The sequence below is a fragment of the Bombina bombina genome, chromosome 4, assembly GCF_027579735.1.
Source record: "Bombina bombina isolate aBomBom1 chromosome 4, aBomBom1.pri, whole genome shotgun sequence".
In the NCBI taxonomy this organism is placed as follows: Eukaryota; Metazoa; Chordata; class Amphibia; order Anura; family Bombinatoridae; genus Bombina; species Bombina bombina.
The window spans coordinates 1,175,146,608-1,175,168,549 of NC_069502.1; the positions used below are offsets into that span (position 1 = coordinate 1,175,146,608).

Consider the following 21,942-nt stretch of genomic DNA (forward strand, 5'->3'; position numbering starts at 1 on the left):
ACTGTTACACACACACACACACACACTGTTACACATACACACACACACACACACACACACTGTTACACACACACGCACACACACACTCTCTTACACACATACACACTCTCACACACACACACTGTTACACACATACACTGTTACACACACACACACTGTTACACACACACACTTTTACATACACACACACTCTTACACACACACACTCTTACACACACACACTGTTACACACACTCTCTCTCTATCTATCTCTCTCTCTCTCTCTCTCAAACACAAGCACACACATACTCTCTTTCAAACACACTCACACACACTCTCACACACATACTCACACATACTCTCTCTCAAACACACACACACTCTTACACACACTCTCTCTCTCTCTTACACTCTCACACACACACTCTCACGCACATACACAGACACTCACTAACACACACTCTCTCTAAAACACTCACATACACTCTTACACACACACACACACTGTTACATACACACACTCTCTCTCTCTCTCTCTCAAACACACACTCACACACACTCTCTCTCTCTCAAACACACACACACACACACTCTTACACACACACTCTCTCTCTCAAACACACTCACACACTCTCACACATACACACACACTCTCACGCACATACACACACTCACACACACACTCACACACACTCTCTCACACACACACAACACTCACAACTCTCTCACACACATATACACTCACACACAAACACACACACCACACTCACAACTCGCTCGCACACATATTCACTCATGCACACACACACTCACACACTCACACACACTCATACACACTCACACTCATAACTCTCACACGCATACACTCAAACAGACACACACACTCTTACACACACACTCACAATCACACACACACATACACACTTCTCCAGATACTTGACATTTTTTTCTTTTTCTGTCCTTTAGCTCCGAATGTCATTTCTCCTGGAAGGATTCCTGCTTGGAAACATCTCTGTTATGCTTGTGGATAATAAAACTGGTAAAGCGAAAAGCAGGAAGTTATGGCACTTTGCCAATGGGGAAGGACTGGGAGTCTGGCAGTCTCTTGTGCTCTCCCTTCAAGGAGTCATGGAGAGGTAACAGCTCATTTTATCCCAGAATGCACCAGAGAAAACGGTAACAAAGCCCAGGGTCAGAATCACCAGTATAAACAGAGAAAACTGTAAAGAAAGAATAACCCATAGGAAATGTACAGAAGACAGCTACCTTGGTGTTATCGTGCTCAGTACATATCCACGTACCCTGCCTCCTATATATTAGCAGAGAGACCATGAGTTACCCCCTAGTATTTGAAAATGAAACCTCACTGCCCTGCGCACAATTGTTTTACATTTCCCTAGAATAAAGGGGTAGTCAACATCTTATAATTACTTGCTATTTCTGCTGTCTTCCTATAAAGAATATATCAGCCAAGTGTAAACATTTGGAGAATACATTAACATTCTGTTTGTTTCAATTGTTTTTCAGTAGCCAAACTCCATCCACCGCTTACCTTATTTGCAGAAGCCAATCCAAGCTTGTTACTAGAGTAGACATGGCTATCTGCTGTCAATTTGCCAGTAAAACTCACATTGTTTTACAATATCTTATCACCTCTTCTTAGGGACATTTATGTAACAAGGTTAGGCTTGTGAACTCTGCAGTGTGCACTTCCACTGCTCAGAATTGGGGGGAAAAATGAGTGTAAAATTACATGAAAAGAGAACAAAATAAATAAGTATACTGCAAATCTGTTTTACTAGACATATACATTTTATATTAAAATCTCAAGCTGTTTACTGTTGTTTCAGGGACAGATTACGAGTGGCACGCTAACTGCTAGGTTTATTGCGGGCGTATTACAAGTTAAACATAAACACGTTCGCTCAAGTGCAACTGAATTTAACGTACGTTGGGATATCGCAAGCTCTGGTTAACTGTTACGCTCGAATAAGAAGCTGCACAAAACACATTAAAAATACATTTAATAGTACAGTTACACTCATAATAAAACGTATACAAATTATTAAAAAAAAATGTTTTCAATAAAAAGTTAAAAGTGCTCAAAGATATGAGATCTCAGTTGTTAGAGAAAAAAACTGGAAAGGTCTTTTACCTAGAGATACATACTTAATAGGTGTTTAATGTAAATATTTCACATTCCAATGTCCTTCACATAGGGAATATGTTCAAAGTATTATTATTATTATTTTTTTAATAATATTTTTTATTGAGGTAATGAGAAATTACAACAAGAAAAACAGAAAATATGTCCCAATACATATCAAGCTTGAAAAATACATCTATACAATTCTCTTATAGAAAGTAAATTTAGTCCAAAACTTTAAGACAGTAATATCTCACTAATAAGTGCCATGTCTACTAGATATATATATAATATAAGTAAAGGCTTTAACCAGGCAGAATAATAAGATCACCAGTAAGGGTATAATTTCTGGTGAAAGTTATAAGAGTATGTCTGACGTGTAGAACATAAGCTGTAGGATATATAGGATTGAGAGTAATAGAAAGGAATTGTGTGTGGAAGGTATGTATAGCTGGGACATATAATAATGAAACCACTTTTTATAACCTTTGTCTGAGTGAAGATAAGGATGGTCCCCATATTAATGTGGAAATCATATAGTAATTTGTCTATTCTAAGTAAGTTGGAGTAAAATGGGGGTTAGTATGATGGTTTTATTTGGGGGAAGGGAAGTTCAGCGGGCAAGAGCTGCTCTAAATGAAAGAGGGGAGAAGGGGGGCAGAGTCTATTAGGGTAAGAATCTGGAGGGGCTTTTGGGTCTCTAGGTATAACTTCCTGAAGAAATTACGTATAGGGGAATAAGCCAATATATACTGTGTGTTACTTAGTGTGGATACTCAGTCAAGTGTAGAACAAATAATGTTTATATAAATAGGATAGTGTGCGAAATATGTTACTTATTGTAAATGTTTAAGTATATGCAGTCTAAACATTATTGAGGTTATATGGGACTATTTTGCTAATATCCACCTTATCACATAAGACCTGGTGTAAGAGGGGAGATGTTAGTCAAGGAGTAGATGGTATTGCACTATGGTAGCTGAAAGCTAAGCTTACGGTTAAACTTCTATTGCAACATAACCGCTGGAGCATCAAAATTTTGTGTCACACTTAACAAACATTATATACAAAGAACTAATAAAAGTACCGTGTTTCAAACTTGAGGTGGGTTGTGCGTAATAAAACCTGTAAAAAGATACGTATGGACACCCTATAGGAGCATAATCAATCATCTGGTGAAAGAGAGGGCCAGTATGGGATAGTAGGAGTTATACCCATAGCAGCTAGCCATGAATACCGGGATGCCATTTGCTCTATTGGAGACAAAATCACACCTTATGGAATACATAGAAAGAGGTGTCTAAACTACTGAGATTTGGCCGATTCGAGTGAGCTAGGTTAAAATAGTCAATATGACTGATTGTAAAGTAATGTAGCACTACCTAGGCTGATGGAAAATATTGACTACAGTTATGGCTGGGATCCTGTAAAATGAATGTTGGGAGCTATGTCCTGGCTGGGACTGAACAAGTTGTGATGTGTCTTACTAGATGTAGGATCTTGTAATTATTAGTTAGAGTAAATAGTAGGTAATATTGACCATGCTACTTCCCCTTTGTGTCCTTAAAAAGTGTAAATGTGTGATGCTCAGTGAGATAGGGTGTAACCAAGTAGAATAAGTACTTATATTTCCTGAAATGGGTTGACTATAGTAAAAGCCTTACCCAAGGTCAGTAAATGTGATTCAGACTACCATATTTGTGGTTTCAGTCCATGTGGTAAAAATCAGTTGATAACTCAGAACATCTAACAAGATATATAACTAGTGCAGTATATAAACAATAACAAGCTTTTATACTAACATGTATAGCATATAAAAAGAAAAAAATAAATAAAATTATCGCAGATAATGCATCTGGGGATGAATAAGATCTATATCCGGCTCCTGTAGGTGGGAGGTTTGAGGAGGAAACAATGGAGTGTTGCCACTGGACTTGTAAGGTATTCAAAGGTCCCAAATGTATAGTTCCCTATAAAAACAGAGTTTTTGTTTTATAGTATATAGTAGGGTCTAACCGTTCTGTATGCATTGAGGTCTGTATCAGAGAGGCCCCTAGGAATCAGTACAGCCTTCATGACTAGTTGAGTCTCTGCGGTACATACACAGAGAAATTGTCCTGAAACCATTGTTTCTGTAATCTGCCCCCGGGGTAAGCACATAAACATAGCTTGTGTACAACAAGTAAACATTTAAAAAACATGTCGCTATTACTGTTAGTCTGTAGGAAATAGAGTTTAAATAAGTACATTTTAATGCTGAAGAGGCTGCCCTCTCTGGACTTACAGATTCTCAAATAAGCTAGGCATATGTCAGAACCAATGTATAGTACTCACGTAGTTATACAAGTGAGATAAGCGCTTGTAACGTAGAAGGTATGTACTGTTAGCGCAAGTGTCCCAAGCTTGTCCATAAAGGAGCAGTTTGAGAGAGAGGAGTTAGGGTAAAAGCATGTCAGTCCCTCCTTAGTCCGGTTGCACACTCAACATAGCCGAAAACTACTTATCTAGCCAACACCCAGGCGGATCCATCTTTCAGAATGTACGGTGGTCTGGAGATTCAAAACACTCAGTGGCAGCATAAACATTGACTGAGTCCCAACCGGCAGCAAAACAAGCAACGCCATGTCGCATGTGCAGATACGGGAGCCTTGGTAGGTTGCGCTGCGATGATGACCATAGACGTAAAGAATGTTGCGAGATTTCAGACTTCTGTGGTACACAGGAGCTAAGGGCTTATCCAGGTACAGGCTATTGTCAGAGGGAACCGGGCAAATATGACTGATGTTCATAGTCCCGAAATCATTATGCCTCACTAGTGGAAGGAGATGTTCCGCTTCTGTCTCTGGCTGACTTTTACTGAGCTCCTTCACCTCCGGGAGTGATAGATGCCATCTCGCGGCTCAGGGTAATCCGGAGGCGTTCCGTTTTGAAGTGCCATGCTTTGGTCTCCCCTACTAATGGAAGTTGAAATCTCTTCATTAGACCAGGCTGGAGAGACTCCATCCTCGCCCCTACATGCTGCAGTGAGCTCTTAAAAGTAACTGTCCATCTTAGCATCTAAGTATTGAAATAAGGACCGCAGCATGGCATAAGATTCCTCCATATTCGAGACTCAGACAGAGCCACAGAATTTGCGCCTATAACTCTGGGTCTTATAGTTATGGTGGGGATAGACGGCTCTAAAGAGCTGCAAAACAATTTCGGGGCAGGCTAGGAACAATTAGAAGGCTATTGTAATAGTTGTTAGTCAATTATTAAGTAGTAGTTGGCCTCTTCAGTTTACTAATGAACAGAGCTCCATGTGTTAGCGACCGTCAATGTTGGCAGTTGGCTCCGCCCCCCATGTTCAAATTATTTTTAAATAGATATATCTATACCTAAATATAATCATGATTTTTTAAAATTGCAAATATTAATTTTCATACATTGTGTTATTTTAATACCATAAGTATATTTTACCAAAACTCTGGTATTACTACTAACTACATTATTATCTTCAAAAATAAATTTTGTTGTGATAATATTTAATGGTGTCAAAAGAAAGATTAATACATGTAAGTTATAAATGCAATCTCATATAGCTTAACAACACAAGCATTTCACTTGTTTGAACTTACAAGTTTTTTATCCAGCAAAAAGTAATGTAGCAACAGCTTATTTTGGGCCAGATTACAAGGGAAATGCTCAGTATTGCTTTCTAGAAACACGACAGGAAGCATGCATAAAGCTTATTCCTAGCGCAGTTAACGCTAATTAGCACTCCATTTGTAATCTGGCCCCGTATTAGTTGTTTAACCCCTTGAGTGCTAATGACGGCTCTGAGCCGTCACAGAGTTTCCCACTCTGGTGCTAATGACGGCTCTGAGCCGTCGCTAGCACTCTCCCACCTTAAGGGAGATCTGGGGGCTCCCACCCGATCCTACCCCAGGGATCGTGCCTGCATAGTGATAGGCATCGCCGGAGCTTTATGTTATGCATGGTGACGTCACACGCAATAACGTGGTGATGTCACCATGCAACTTTATTTATACTTAACAATGTTAAGTACAGGAGCAGGGTGCACGCTGCTTAGAAGCCTGTATCTCAGGCATCTAAGCAGCTACAGACTCCCAAGTCCCACCATTGGAAAGTTAATCAGTGTAAGTCTTGGGGGTCTGAAAAAAAAGTTAAAAAAAATGTTGCTCAAAAAAATAAAAAAATAAAAAAAAAACTTAAAAAATCTAAGCACCCAGGTGGGAAAGTTCTTAGCATTCAAAAGGTTAAATATTGAAAAAATAAGGATAAAGTTAAAGGGACACTCAAGTCAAAATTAAACTTTCATTATTTAGATAGAGCAGTAATTTTAAACAACTTTCCAATTTACTTCCATTAACTAAATGTGCAGTGTCTTTTTATATTTAAACTCTTTGAGTGACCAGCTCCTACTGAGCATGTGCAAGAATTCACAGAATAAATGTGTATGCATTTGTGATTGGCTGATGGCTGTCACATGGTACGTGTATGCATTTGTGGTTGGCTGATGGCTGTTACATGGTACAGGGGGAGTGAAAAAAGATATAACTTTTAAAATTGACAGAAAAAAAATCTACTACTCATTTGAAGTTCAGACTAAGGCCTCTATTTATCAAGCTGTCTACTTACCTGCATTCGCTGGCCCCAATACGCTTGCCTAAGATCGCCTAACATCTCCGCTGCGGACCTGAATACGTTCGCCAAATTTATCAAGAAAGCTGTCAAAAAGCCGCGCACCAAGTACGGTACACTGAGCAGTGGACTGTTGCTAACTAACAGTCATCGATCTCGCTGCTCTTCGGCTTATTCGCAGCTTTCTTGCTATACTGTCACTAAGCACCCACACTATACTATACTGTTTACCCCCTAAATCGCCACTCCCGGAGCCCCTCGCAACTAAATAAACTTATTAACCCCTAAACCGCCGCTCCCGGACCCCGCCACAACTATAATAAATATATTAACCCCTAAACCGCCGCACCCGGACCCCACCACAACTATAATAAATATATTAACCCCTAAACCGCCGCTCCCGGACCCCGCCACCTACATTATACCTATTAACCCCTAATCTGCCACCCCCTATACCGCCGCCACCTACATAAAGTTATTAACCCCTATCCTGCTGATCCCGGACCCTGCCACAACTAAATAAATTGTTTAACCCCTAAACCGCAGCTCCCGGAGCCCGCCGCTACCTACATTATACATGTTAACCACTATCCTGCCCCCCCTACACCGCCGCCACTATAATAAATTTATTAACCCCTAAACCTAAGTCTAACCCTTACCCTAACACCCCCTAACTTAAATATAATTTAAATAAATCTAAATAAATATTACTATTATTAACTAAATTATTCCTATTTAAAACTAAATACCTACCTATAAAATAAACCCTAAGCTAGCTACAATATAACTAATAGTTACATTGTAGCTATTTTAGGATTTATTTTTATTTTACAAGCAACTTTGTATTTATTTTAACTAGGTAAAATAGTTATTACATAATTATTAACTATTTAATAACTACCTAGCTAAAATAAATACAAAATTACCTGTAAAATAAATCCTAACCTAAGTTACAATTACACCTAACACTACACTATCATTAAAATAATTACATAAATTAACTACAATTAAATAAAACTAATTACAATTAAATAAAATTAACTAAAGTACAAAAAAAAAACTAAATTACAGAAAATAAAAAAATTACAAGAATTTTAAACTAATTACACTTAATCTAAGCCCCCAAATAAAATAAAAAGCCCCCAAAATAATAAAATTCCCTACCCTATACTAAATTACAAATAGGGCCTTTTGCGGGGCATTGCCCAAAAGTAATCAGCTCTTTTACCTGTAAAAAAAGAAATACAACCCCCCAACATTAAAACCCACCACCCACACACCCAACCCTACTCTAAAACCCACCAAAACCCCCCTTAATAAAACCTAACACTAACCCCCTGAAGATCACCCTACCTTGAGCCGTCTTCACCCAGCCGGGCACAAGTGGACCTCCAGACCGGCAGAAGTCTTCATCCGATCCGGGCAAAAGAGGACATACAGACCGGCAGAAGTCTTCATCCAGGAGGCATCTTCTATCTTCATCCATCCGGAGTGGCTCCATCTTCAATCCAGCCGGCGCAGAGCATCCTCTTCTATCGGCGTCCTAACGAAGAATGAAGGTTCCTTTAAATGACGTCATCCAAGATGGAGTCCCTTGAATTCCGATTGGCTGATAGGATTCTATCAGCCAATCGGAATTAAGGTAGGAAAATCCTATTGTCTGATGCAATCAGCCAATAGGATTGAAGTTCAATCCTATTGGCTGATCCAATCAGCCAATAGTATGCAAGCTCAATCCTATTGGCTGATTGTATCAGCCAATAGGATTTTTCCTACCTTAATTCCGATTGGCTGATAGAATCCTATCAGCCAATCGGAATTCAAGGGACGCCATCTTGGATGACGTCATTTAAAGGAACCTTCATTCTTCTTTAGGACGTCGATGGAAGAGGATGCTCTGCGCCGGCTGGATTGAAGATGGACCCGCTCCGGATGGATGAAGATAGAAGATGCCGCCTGGATGAAGAATTCTGCCAGTCTGGATGTTCTCTTCTGCCCAGATCGGATGAAGGCTTCTGCCCCTCTGTAGGTCCACTTGTGCCCTGCTGGGTGAAGACGGCTCAAGGTAGGGTGATCTTCAGTGTTAGGTTTTTTTAAGGAGGGTTTGGGTGGGTTTTAGAGTAGGGTTGGGTGTGTGGGTGGTGGGTTTTAATGTTGTGGGGGTTGTATTTCTTTTTTTACAGGTAAAAGAGCTGATTACTTTGGGGCAATGCCCCGCAAAAGGCCCTTTTAAGGGCTATTTGTAATTTAGTATAGGGTAGGGAATTTTATTATTTTGGGGGGCTTTTTATTTTATTAGGGGGCTTAGATTAGGTTAATTAGTTTAAAATTCTTGTAATTTTTTTTATTTTCTGTAATTTAGTGGGTTTTTTTGTACTTTAGTTTGTTTATTTAATTGTAATTAGCTTTATTTAATTGTAGTTAATTTATGTAATTATTTTAATGATAGTGTAGTGTTAGGTTTAATTGTAACTTAGGTTAGGATTTATTTTACAGGTAATTTTGTATTTATTTTAGCTATTTTAACTATTTATTAACTATTGTACCTAGTTAAAATAAATACAAACTTGCCTGTAAAATAAAAATAAATCCTAAAATAGCTACAATGTAATTATTAATTATATTGTAGCTATCTTAGGGTTTATTTTACAGGTAAGTATTTAGTTTTAAACAGGAATAATTTAGTTAATAATAGTAATATTTATTTAGATTTATTTAAATTATATTTAAGTTAGGGGGTGTTAGGGTTAGGGATAGACTTAGGTTTAGGGGTTAATAACTTTATTATAGTGGCGGCGGTGTAAGGGGGCAGGATAGGGGTTAATATGTATAATGTAGGTGGCGGCGGGCTCCGGGAGCAGCGGTTTAGGGGTTAATATATTTATTATAGTTGTGGTGGGCTCCGGGAGCGGCGGTTTAGGGGTTAAACATTTTATTTAGTTGTGGTGGGCTCCGGGAGCGGCGGTTTAGGGGTTAATAAGTATAATGTAAGTTGCAGCGGTGTAGGGGGGGCAGATTAGGGGTGTTTAGACTCGGGGTACATGTTAGGGTGTTAGGTGTAGACATTTCCCATAGGAATCAATGGGATATCGGGCAGCAGCGAACCTGAGCTTTCGCTGCTGTCAGACTCCCATTGATTCCTATGGCATCCGCCACCTCAAGGGTGGCGGATTGAAAACCAGGTATGCTGGGCCGGAAAAGTGCCGAGCGTACCTGCTAGGATCTTGATAACTTCCAAAAGTAGTCAGATTGTGCCAAACTTGCGTTCGGAACATCTGCAGTGACGTAACCATCGATCTGTGTCGGACTGAGTCCGGCGGATCGTATGTTACGTCACTATATTCTACTTTTGCCAGACTCTAGCCTTTGATAACTAAGGCGAATCAGGCTTGCCACAAATACGCTGCGGAATTCCAGCGTATTTACGGTTGACAGCTTGATAAATAGAGGCCTAAGTGCTATTGCATTGTCTTGTTATCTTGCATTTGTTGATTATGCAAATCTACTGTGTTGACTGGTCCTTTAATGTCCATAAAGCAGTGGTCGCCGCCATATTGTAACTTAGGTTACCTTTTTGGCTGAGGCCAATTAGAAATGGTTATAAATGGCTTACTAGAGTGTGCAACCAATGACTGTGTGGAAAATTGCTGTGTCTGCACTTCCATGTTTAACATGAATTGGAAAGCCCACAATATTCAGAATTAAATTACAGGAAAGGATAACAAAATAAATAAAAGTATATTGCAAGGTTGTTTTAATACATGTAATTAAACAATTTATATTACTATCTTGAGGTGTTTATTGTCCCTTTAACAGATATATTTAGAAAAATGTAAGTACCTCAAATTTGGACATGTGGATTGAAAATATTAAAAAAGCAATTAATTGAAAGAACATGAAAAAAATAACAGAAAATGAGAATTTTAGCAGCAGGAGTTGATCATAAAAAAGCTCAGTGGTAAAGCTCTCAGGATCTGGTTATATTTAAATAATCTGCATATTTTGACTAACCATCTCCAGAAAGTATCTGCTAAGTAAATTGGGGAATACTGCAAAACATAGCAAGAACCTTGTTAGACCGCATAATGCAAAAATCAAAAACCTAGTACATCCCATTAGAGGTGCATTTGAATAAAATATGTGCTGGTAGCGTGTTAGTCATAAGAGAGCTAGTATTAGCATACATTGCTAGTTGCCTCTACAGGGGCCAATCATCTTAGAGGACTTTTCTACATTGTACATTGTTAGGTGCTTATAGGCAGGAACTGAAACACGTTTATTGAAAATGACGTGTTCCTAAACAGGTGGTGAGAGAAAAATGGGTTTGGGTAAGAATTTTTTAAGTCATCATGGTCACTGTATTAAAAAACGTGACCTTTTTGTCCCTTAGAAAGTGCACTATCTAAATCTTCTGGGTCATTCAACCAGAAAGGACCTCTCTGGTTTTCATGGTAAAAATAGTAAAGCAGAGAAAGCAACAGAATAAATTCTGTGGGGAATAACTGTGGGGATTGTTTTAGCTGTTGTGAAATTTTAGAAGCCATGAATGTTAAAGTGTTGTTAAATCCGAGCATTTTTGAAATGCTAGGATTTACCAGTTCAACAAATAAAGGGAACATTAGTCATGAAGTATAAAATAATTTGTGCTGTACATTCATTTATTTATCTGCAGCTTATGCCTCGCTGAGCTCCTCAGGCCTCCCACGGCAGAACGTTACTTATTCAGTGATGTGAACTTAGCCAATAGCATGCGAGCTATCTGGCATAATGCCATCTGGGCCGCACAACTATTGGCTAAGATGTGGAAACATTACCTCATTGAAAAAATAGCGTCCTGCTGTGGGCAGCCTGAGGTGATCAGCGCCACATACGCTAGAGGCAAATAAAGGAACTTTCAGCACAAATTATTTTATACTTCATGACTAAAAGTCCCCTTTATTTGTTAAATCCTAGCATTTCAAAAACACTAGGATTTACTATCACTTTAAGGCATTGAGGCCGATTTATCAGGGACCGAATGGCCCCTGATGCCCCTGTTTCCGCGCGAGCCTTCAGGCTCGCCGGAAACATAAGTTAAGAAACAGCGGTCTTAAGGCCGCTGCTCCTTAACTGGTCCACTACATCTGAGGCTGCGGACATCAATCCGCCCAATCCTATACGATTGGGTTGATTGACACCCCCTGCTGGCGGCCGATTGGCCACGAATCTGCAAGGGGCGGCATTGCACAAGCAGTTCACCAGAACTGCTTGTGCAATGTTAAATGCAGACAGCGTATCATGTCCATGAGACATTGGTAAATCGGCCCCTTAGTCTTATCTGACCTTCCATCAAAATACTTAAACCTCTTCCCTAGAAAATTCTACAGGTTTCTAAAGGTGACAGATATGAACCACATTGTTACTTTTGGTAAAAGTCTAAAGAGATGTCCATTTCCTCTAAGCTTTTGAGTTTGACTCCAGTTTCATCCCTCAATTTGCTAAATGTACAAATACAACCGGAATTGTACTCGGTATGAATGTTTTTGGTTGAGTAGTTAGACATGTAAAGAAGAAGGGAGCTTCTCTGTGTAATTAAAAAAAATAAAATTTTGTTTAAAATACTTGAATTTAGTAGAAAGAAGTTTAGAAATTTCAAATGAATCATTGGATATGATATATACATTGTTTCAAAATCAAGAATAGGTGTCAGGAGCATTGAAAGATGACAGCAACCGTTCCATCTCAACATGATTTACTAAACTCGATTGTAATTTTCAATCATGCAGGTCTAGCTTACTCAGAATTGTCACTCCCACCTGGTCAAAGATTAATTTAGCTACCTAGCTAAAATAAATACATATTTAACTGTAAAATAAAACCTTACCTGTTTTACACAAACACCTAACCTTACACTACAATTAAATCAATTACATTAATTAAATACAATTAACTAAATTACAAAAAAAAAACACTAAATTACACAAAATAAAAAAGAAATGATCAAATATTGAAACTAATTACACCTAATCTAATAGCGCAATCAAAATAAAAAAGCCCCCCCAAAATAAAAAAAAAACCTAGCCTAAACTACCAATAGCCCTTAAAAGAGCCTTTTGCGGGGCATTGCCCCAAAGAAATCAGCTCTTTTACCTGTAAAATAAATACAAACAACCCCCCAACAGTAAAACACACCACCCACACAACCAAACCCCCCAAATAAAAACCTATCTAAAAAACCTAAGCTCCCCATTGCCCTGAAAAGGGCATTTGGATGGGCATTGCTCTTAAAAGGGCAATTAGCTCTTTTTCAGCCCAAACCCTAAGCTAGAAATAAAACCCACCCAATAAACCCTTAAAAAAACCTAACACTAACCCCCGAAGATCCACTTACAGTTTTTGAAGACCCAAAATCCATCTGAAGCGGCAGAAGTCCTCAGTTAAGCCAACAGAAGTCTTTATCCAAGCAGGCCGAAGTCTTCATCCAAGCCAGCAGAAGTCTTCATTCAGACGGCATCTTCTATCTTCATCCATCCGGCGTGGACTGGCTCCAGCTTCAAGACATCTGGCGCGGAGCATCCTTTTCTTCTGACGGCTAATGAAGAATGAAGGTTCCTTTAAGGGCCGTCATCCAAGATGGCATCCCTTAAATTCCTATTGGCTGATAGAATTCTGTCAGCCAATCAGAATTAAAGGTGAAAAAATCCTATTGGCTGATGCTGTGGTATACCTTTAACTCTAACTCCTCCTATGTGATCTCCTTCCTATTTAAGGACTACCTGTTGCATTCATTTACTGCCTGATTATTGAAGTCATACCTACTCTGATGTAGCTATTCCTATTTCAGGTCTCCTATCACTTGTATTCTGTGCTAAGTATCGTTCCAAAGATTACTTTTGTTACCTTTTTGAATCTCATATGTTTTTGTTGCAACTTTGTTATTACCGAGTCTGGATCACTGAACGGCCGGAACTACTTTTTTACCGCTACCCGGAAGTAAGCCGCATTCACACACGCTGCCTGTCCCAGTCACGGATCTCCCAATGCGGTAACGGAACACTCACGGTCCCTAAGGTGGTAACGTACACGAACTAAACTAAAGCCTTTAAGCTTCTTACCTGCATGTTGTTGTCACCATTCTGAATTATTGGGCAAATCCTATTATATGCAATATCCATTACAAACAAACAATGTATGTTTGCGGAGTGTCTGAACTTGTAAATATTTTAGGCTGTGTGTGAATGCGTGAAGTAAAGGAGTTCTATTTTTGTTACTATCGTTACTGATTCAGACCATGTCAGTATATCTACTCCTTCTGTGGCTTCCTTTCGATATATATTGAACATATGAATTGTATCTCATCATTATATCCTTATTTTTATTAACACATAAGTTTGTAGTTAATACTAAAATTCATCATATATTAAATGTCTCATATTGTTTAATCAGGCTACATAGAAGTTGTTTTCTGATTAATACAAATAAGAGCAACAAGCTCTAATTTTAGGGCTAACCTTCATAACTATTGCCATAAATACTTGTTTCCTGATTTACAAAGCTCACAATACCACATAATAATCAGGCCCAAAAGACAATCAAAATCTTTTTTGATTGGAACATTTACTATTATGGATCCTAATGAAATAAAGAAGGAGTTTAATAATGTCTATCTCAAACTTGATTATTTGGCAAGAGCAGTAACTGAAGTGCAAACTGAAAATGCTGCACTTAAAACTATAGTTAAAGATTATGTTTCACAAAAACCTCATGATCCACCTGAACCTCATATTAATTATCCACAACCCTTCTCAGGGAAACGTTCTGTGTTCAGGGAATTTAAGAATGCCTGTAACTTATTATTCTCCCTTAGACCTAAGACTTATCACACTGAGCGGATTAAAGTATGTACCACAATATCTTTTTTACAAGGTGAACCTAGGACTTGGGCTAATAGGTTTTTCGAAAACAATAACCCTATCTTAGATTCATTACAGGATTTTTTTTCTGCTTTGACTAGTCTATATCAAGACTCAAATACTCAAATAAATGCTGAAACGAGATTAAGGTCTTTAAAACAGGGTAAGAGAAATGTGGAAGATTATACCACTGAGTTTCAGATGTGGGCAGAGGACTCTCAGTGGAATGAAATCAGTTTAAAGAATCAATATCGTCTGGGGTTGTCTGAATCACTCAAAGATGAACTTTCACGTCTGGAGATCCCTGATACTCTTGAGGGGCTTATCAAATTAAGCATCTCTTTGGATCGACGTTTGAGAGAAAGGAGAGCAGAGAGGGCCTCTTATGAAAACCCATCCAGGAAACCTTACCAAGTCACTACAAGTCATGACAGAGCTCATGGCAGTGCTACCCCCATGGAGATTGGAGTTATTAGAGGACCTCTGCCACCAGAGGAAAAAATTAGAAGGAGGTTGGAAAACCTCTGTTTATACTGTGCACACAAGGAACATTCAGTATCCACTTGTCCTATGTTAAAAAAACAAAAGAATGGTAAGACAATAACCAGTGACTTTATTTACAGCATTACAAATGATACCCATATGACTTTGTCCATTTCTTTACAGTGGGACCAGAAAAATATCCAAACCAAGGCATTAATTGATTCAGGAGCATCTGGCAATTACATTGATTCCACCTATGTATATAAAAATAAAATACCAGTTATATGCAAACAAAACCCTGTCTCCATTAAGTTAATAGATGGTTCATTCATAGAACAAGGACCTATCACACATCATACTGTTCCCCTTCTTGTAACATCATTCCAAGGACACACTGAATACTTATCCTTTGATCTCATATCAATACATCAGCATACTCTCATTTTAGGGTATCCTTGGTTGAAGAAACACAACCCAAACATAAATTGGGTTTCAAGTAAAGTAACATTAGATTCTGCCTTTTGATTAAAGACTTGTTACCCACATCAAACCATAGCGTCACTTGATAATGGTTTACCCTTGTGTTATCAGGATTTGGCAGAAGTATTCAATTTAAAAGAGGCAGAAAACCTTCCACCCCATAGGGATTTTGACTGCCCTATCGATATAATACCTGGTTCTAAAATCCCTCATGGTAAGATCTATCCTCTCTCTCAAGAGGAACTCCAATATATTAGAAATGACCTAGATGAAAATTTACGTAAGGGATTCATTTCACACTCCACATCCCCTGCAGCTGCAGGAATTTTTTGTAGTAAGAAACAAGGATGGTACCATAAGACCTATTATTGATTATAGGGCATTAAATAACATCACAATAAAAAACAGATACCCTTTACCTTTAATACCAGAACTTTTGGAGCGTCTAACTGGTGCCACTATTTACACCAAACTAGATTTAAAGGGGGCTTATAATTTGATTAGAATCAAAGAGGGTCACGAATGGAAGACGGCATTCCGGACTAGATATGGCCTTTTTCAGTATAATGTAATGCCTTTCGGTCTGAGTAATGCCCCAGCAACTTTTCAGTTTTTTATAAACGAGATATTCCGAGACCTTATTGACGTCTGTGTCATAATATACCTTGATGACATCCTAATTTATTCTAGAACATCACAAGAACATGAAAAACATGTACGCTGGGTGTTAACTCGTTTAAAAGAACACAAATTATATGCTAAATTGGAAAAGTGTTCTTTTCATGTTACAGAAATAAAATTCTTGGGTTACATCATCAGTCCCAACAAAATACAAATGGATCCGGAGAAGGTATCAGCAATTTTAAATTGGCCTACTCCCACTTCAACAAAATCTGTACAACGTTTCATTGGTTTTGCGAACTTTTATAGAAAGTTTATTAAAAATTTCTCTTCAATCGTTAAACCATTAACAGCACTTACTAGTGAAAAACAAAGATTTAAATGGACAGAATCCGCAAGTCAAGCTTTCAACAAGTTGAAAGAATATTTTACCACAGTACCCATCTTAGCTATGCCAGACTTTGATTTGGAATTTATTCTTGAAGTAGATGCATCTGACTCAGGTATCGGTGCAGTATTGTCACAACAGGATAAAAACATGACTGAGATTCATCCTATCGCTTTTTATTCGAAGATGTTGACTAGCGCTGAGAAAAACTATAGCATAGGAGATAAAGAACTTCTAGCTATAAAACGTGCCCTTGAACACTGGAGACATTTATTAGAAGGTTCCAAACTGCCTTTTAAGATTTTTACTGACCATAAAAATCTTGAATTCCTAAAGACAAGTAAGACTTTGTCTGCACGCCAAGCAAGATGGTCGATATTTTTTGATCGTTTTAATTTTCTTCTAACATACAGACCGGGACACTTGAATACCAAGGCCGATGCTCTCTCTAGACAACATGATCAAGACACTCAAGATCAAATCAACCAAATCATTCCAAAAGAAAAGATTATAGGTTTACTTACACCTTTGGAAGAAGATATATTAAAAGAATTAAAGCATGAACCACCACATGGAATAGACTGTCAGAAAGATTCCAATACTGGTCTTTTTTACCATAAATCTAAACTTTACATTCCCCAACAGATGAGATCTTCCATCCTCAAACAAACCCATGATGGGACTCTTGCGGGTCATCCAGGTATTTCCAAAACTATTGACCTAACTAGGAGAAATTATTGGTGGCCACTCATGGATGCTTATATAACAAATTATGTAAAACATTGTGATACCTGTGCCAGAAATAAGTTAGTTCACAAAAGACCATCAGGTCTTTTGTCTCCTCTGCCTATTCCTGACAAACCTTGGAGTACCATATCAATGGACTTTATTGTTGAATTACCTGAATCCCATCAATACAATACTATCTTAGTTGTCATTGACCATTTAACAAGACTGGCTCATTACATTCCATTAAAAGGTCTGCCTACAGCTTTCACAACAGCTCATGTTTTCTTAGACAATATAGTTCGCTTACATGGATTGCCTAAAGTTATTATAACTGACCGTGGTACTCAGTTTACCTCTAATTTCTGGAGATCTTTATGCAAGCTAATCCAGATTGATTCAAGATACTCGACTGCATTTCACCCCCAGACAAATGGTCTCACGGAACGACTTAACCAAACCCTTGAGCAATATCTTCGCTGTTACATATCTCATCTTCAGGATGATTGGTCATCTTATCTACCTTTGGCAGAGTTCTGTTATAATAATACCACTTCTTCATCAACTAAATTATCCCCATTCTTTGTTACTTACGGATATCATCCTACCACCATCTCTTTGAGTTCTCAACAAGTAAACTCACCCTCTGCATTGGATTTTGCGAATAATTTACATGAAAGGCTGGACATCCTGAAAAAAACATCTTTCAGAAGCCAAAGAATATCAGAAGAGGTTGTATGATACCCATCATACAGCAGGTCCTACCTATCAAATTGGAGATTTGGTTCTGCTATCAACAAAGAATCTTAAACTTTCCATTCCTAGCAAAAAGCTACCTAATCAATATTTGGGTCCTTTTAAGGTGTCTAAAATAATCAACCCAAATGCTTTGAGATTGGAGCTTCCTCAGGATTTTAAGATTCACCCCTCTTTCCACGTCTCTTTGCTGAAGCCATATCTTCCTTCACCTCAGTCCCTCTCCTTGTCTAGACCACCTCCGATAGTCATTGATGATCGAGAAGAGTATGAGGTTGAAGCTGTGTTGGATTCTAGGATCCATAGACGGAGGTTGGAGTACCTTGTGAAATGGAAGGGTTATGGTTCAGAGGATAACTCTTGGCAACTTCATTCTGATCTTCGCACTCCCCGTCTTCTGCGGAATTTCCATCGCCGCTATCCTGAGAAACCTAGTTTGGAATCCCCTGGGGTGCTTCCTTGAAGGGGGGGAGATGTGGTATACCTTTAACTCTAACTCCTCCTATGTGATCTCCTTCCTATTTAAGGACTACCTGTTGCATTCATTTACTGCCTGATTATTGAAGTCATACCTACTCTGATGTAGCTATTCCTATTTCAGGTCTCCTATCACTTGTATTCTGTGCTAAGTATCGTTCCAAAGATTACTTTTGTTACCTTTTTGAATCTCATATGTTTTTGTTGCAACTTTGTTATTACCGAGTCTGGATCACTGAACGGCCGGAACTACTTTTTTACCGCTACCCGGAAGTAAGCCGCATTCACACACGCTGCCTGTCCCAGTCACGGATCTCCCAATGCGGTAACGGAACACTCACGGTCCCTAAGGTGGTAACGTACACGAACTAAACTAAAGCCTTTAAGCTTCTTACCTGCATGTTGTTGTCACCATTCTGAATTATTGGGCAAATCCTATTATATGCAATATCCATTACAAACAAACAATGTATGTTTGCGGAGTGTCTGAACTTGTAAATATTTTAGGATGTGTGTGATTGCGTGAAGTAAAGGAGTTCTATTTTTGTTACTATCGTTACTGATTCAGACCATATCAGTATATCTACTCCTTCTGTGGCTTCCTTTCGATATATATTGAACATATGAATTGTATCTCATCATTATATCCTTATTTTTATTAACACATAAGTTTGTAGTTAATACTAAAATTCATCATATATTAAATGTCTCATATTGTTTAATCAGGCTACATAGAAGTTGTTTTCTGATTAATACAAAAAAGAGCAACAAGCTCTAATTTTAGGGCTAACCTTCATAACTATTGCCATAAATACTTGTTTCCTGATTTACAAAGCTCACAATACCACAGATGCAATCAGCCAATAGGATTGAACTTCAATCCTATTGGCTGATCCAATCAGCCAATAGGATTGATCTTGTATTCTATTGGCTGATTGGAACAGCCAATAGAATGCAAGCTCATTCCTATTGGCTGATTGCATCAGCCAATAGGATTTTTTCACCTTTAATTCCGATTGGCTGATAGAATTCTATCAGCCAATCGGAATTCAAGGTACGCCATCTTGGATGACGTCCCTTAAAGGAACCTTCATTCTTCATTAGCTGTCGGAAGAAGAGGATGCTCCGCGCCTGATGTCTTGAAGATGGATCTGCTCCCGTGACGGATGGATGAAGATAGAAGATGCCGTCTGGATGAAGACTTCTGCTGGCTTGGATGAAGACTTCGGCCTGCTTGGATGAAGACTTCTGCTGGCTTCGCTGAGAACTTCTGCCGTTTCGTTGAGGATGGATGTCAGGTCTTCAAAAACTGTAAGTGGATCTTCGGGGGTTATTGTTAGGTTTTTTTTAAGAGTTTATTCAGGGCAATAGGGAGTTTAGGTTTTTTAGATAGTATTTTATTTGGGGGGTTTGGTTGTGTAGGTGGTGGGTTTTACTGTTGGGGGGGTGTTTGTATTTTTTTTACAGGTAAAAGAGCTGATTTCTTTGGGGCGATGCCACACAAAAGGCGCTTTTAAGGGCTATTGGTAGTTTAGTTTAGGCTAGGGTTTTTTTATTTTGGGGGGGGCTTTTTTATTTTGATAGGGCTATTAAATTAGGTGTAATTAGTTTAAATATTTTATCATTTCTTTTTTATTTTGTGTAATTTAGTGTTTGTTATTGTAATTTAGTTAATTGTATTTAATTAATGTAATTGATTTAATTGTAGTGTAAGGTTAGGTGTTAGTGTAAGACAGGTTAGGTTTTATTTTACAGGTAAATTTGTATTTATTTTAACTAGGTAGCTAGTAAATAGTTAATGACTATTTACTAATTATTCTACCTAGTTAAAATAAATACAAACTTAGCTGTGAAATAAAAATAAAACCTAAGATAGCTACAATGTAACTATTAGTTATATTGTAGCTATCTTAGGGTTTATTTTATAGGTAAGTATTTAGTTTTAAATAGGAATTAATTAGGTATTAATTGTAATTTTTATTTAGATTTATTTTAATTATGTTAAAGTTAGTGGTGTTAGGGTTTGACTTAGGGTTAGGTTTAGGGGTTAATAACTTTAGTATACTGGCAACGATCTTGGGGGCAGCAGATTAGAGTTTAATAACAGTAATGTTGGTTGCGGCTTTGTTAGGGACAGCAGATTAGGGGTTAATAATATTTAACTAGTGTTTACGATGCAGGAGTACGGCGGTTTAGGGGTTAATGTGTTTATCATAGTGTTTGCGATGCGGGAGGGCCTTGGTTTAGGGGTTAATAGGTACTTTATGGGTGTTTGTGTACTTTTTAGCACTTTAGTTATGAATTTTATGCTACAGCTTTGTAGCGTAAAACCCAAAACTACTGACTTTCAGTTTACGGTATGGATCTAGACGGTATAGGCTGTACCGCTGACTTTTTGGCCAGACAGGCAGACTAGTAATACCGGCGCTGTGGAAGTCCCATTCAAAAAGGACTTTTTGAAAGCTGCGGTAGTAATGTTGCGTAACGGCCAAAAAAGTGTAATACCAGCGGTAGTGAAAAAGAGCCATAACGCTGCTTTTTCACTCATAATACAAAACTCGTAATCTAGCCATTATAGTAGTAAGTGGTTTGTTAGGCTTCTGCAGTTCATTTATTGGGCTATACACTGGCTTCACGTGTAGCGGTTATGCAGATTTGTTTAAGACTCTTTATTTTCACCAAATCAGCATCTGGCAATGCACATAATTCGAAAAATTAGCTCTTCTTACAAAAATTACGCAACTTGTTGCCATAGTAACTAGCCCAGCGTAACCACTACAGCACTAATTTTGGAGCCCTAAAATGCACAGTTTAGCTGTTTTAACCCCTTAAGGACCATAGCACTTTTCCATTTTCTGACCGTTTGGGACCAGGGCTATTTTTACATTTCTGTGGTGTTTGTGTTTAGCTGTAATTTTCCTCTTACTCATTTATGTACCCACACATATTATATACCGTTTCTCTCTCCATAAAATGGACTTTCTAAGGATACCATTATTTTCATCATATCTTATAATTTACTATTAAAAAATGTATAAAATATGATGGAAATAACACACTTTTTCTAAATATGACCCCCATAATCTGTTACACATCTACAACCACCAAAAAACACCCATGCTAAATAGTTTCTAAATTTTGTCCTGAGTTTAGAAATACCCAATGTTTACATGTTCTTTGCTTTTTTTGCAAGTTATAGGGAAATAAATACAAGTAGCACTTTGCTATTTCCAAACCACTTTTTTTCAAAATTAGCGCTAGTTACATTGGAACCCTGATATCTGTCAGGAATCCCTGAATATCCCTTGACATGTTTATATTTTTTTCTAGTAGACAACCCAAAGTATTGA

At 38.1% G+C, this 21,942-nt stretch overlaps 1 protein-coding gene across 1 annotated transcript in view; it reads left to right on the top strand.

Annotated features, from left to right (window-relative positions):
• The window catches only part of ALK (ALK receptor tyrosine kinase), a 633,273-nt gene that overhangs the window by 369,481 nt on the left and 241,850 nt on the right, over positions 1 to 21,942 (top strand). The window contains exon 6 of the mRNA XM_053712803.1: positions 946 to 1,115. Within this exon, the coding sequence (XP_053568778.1) occupies positions 946 to 1,115 (170 nt within the window). The remainder of the gene's footprint in view (positions 1 to 945; positions 1,116 to 21,942) is intronic.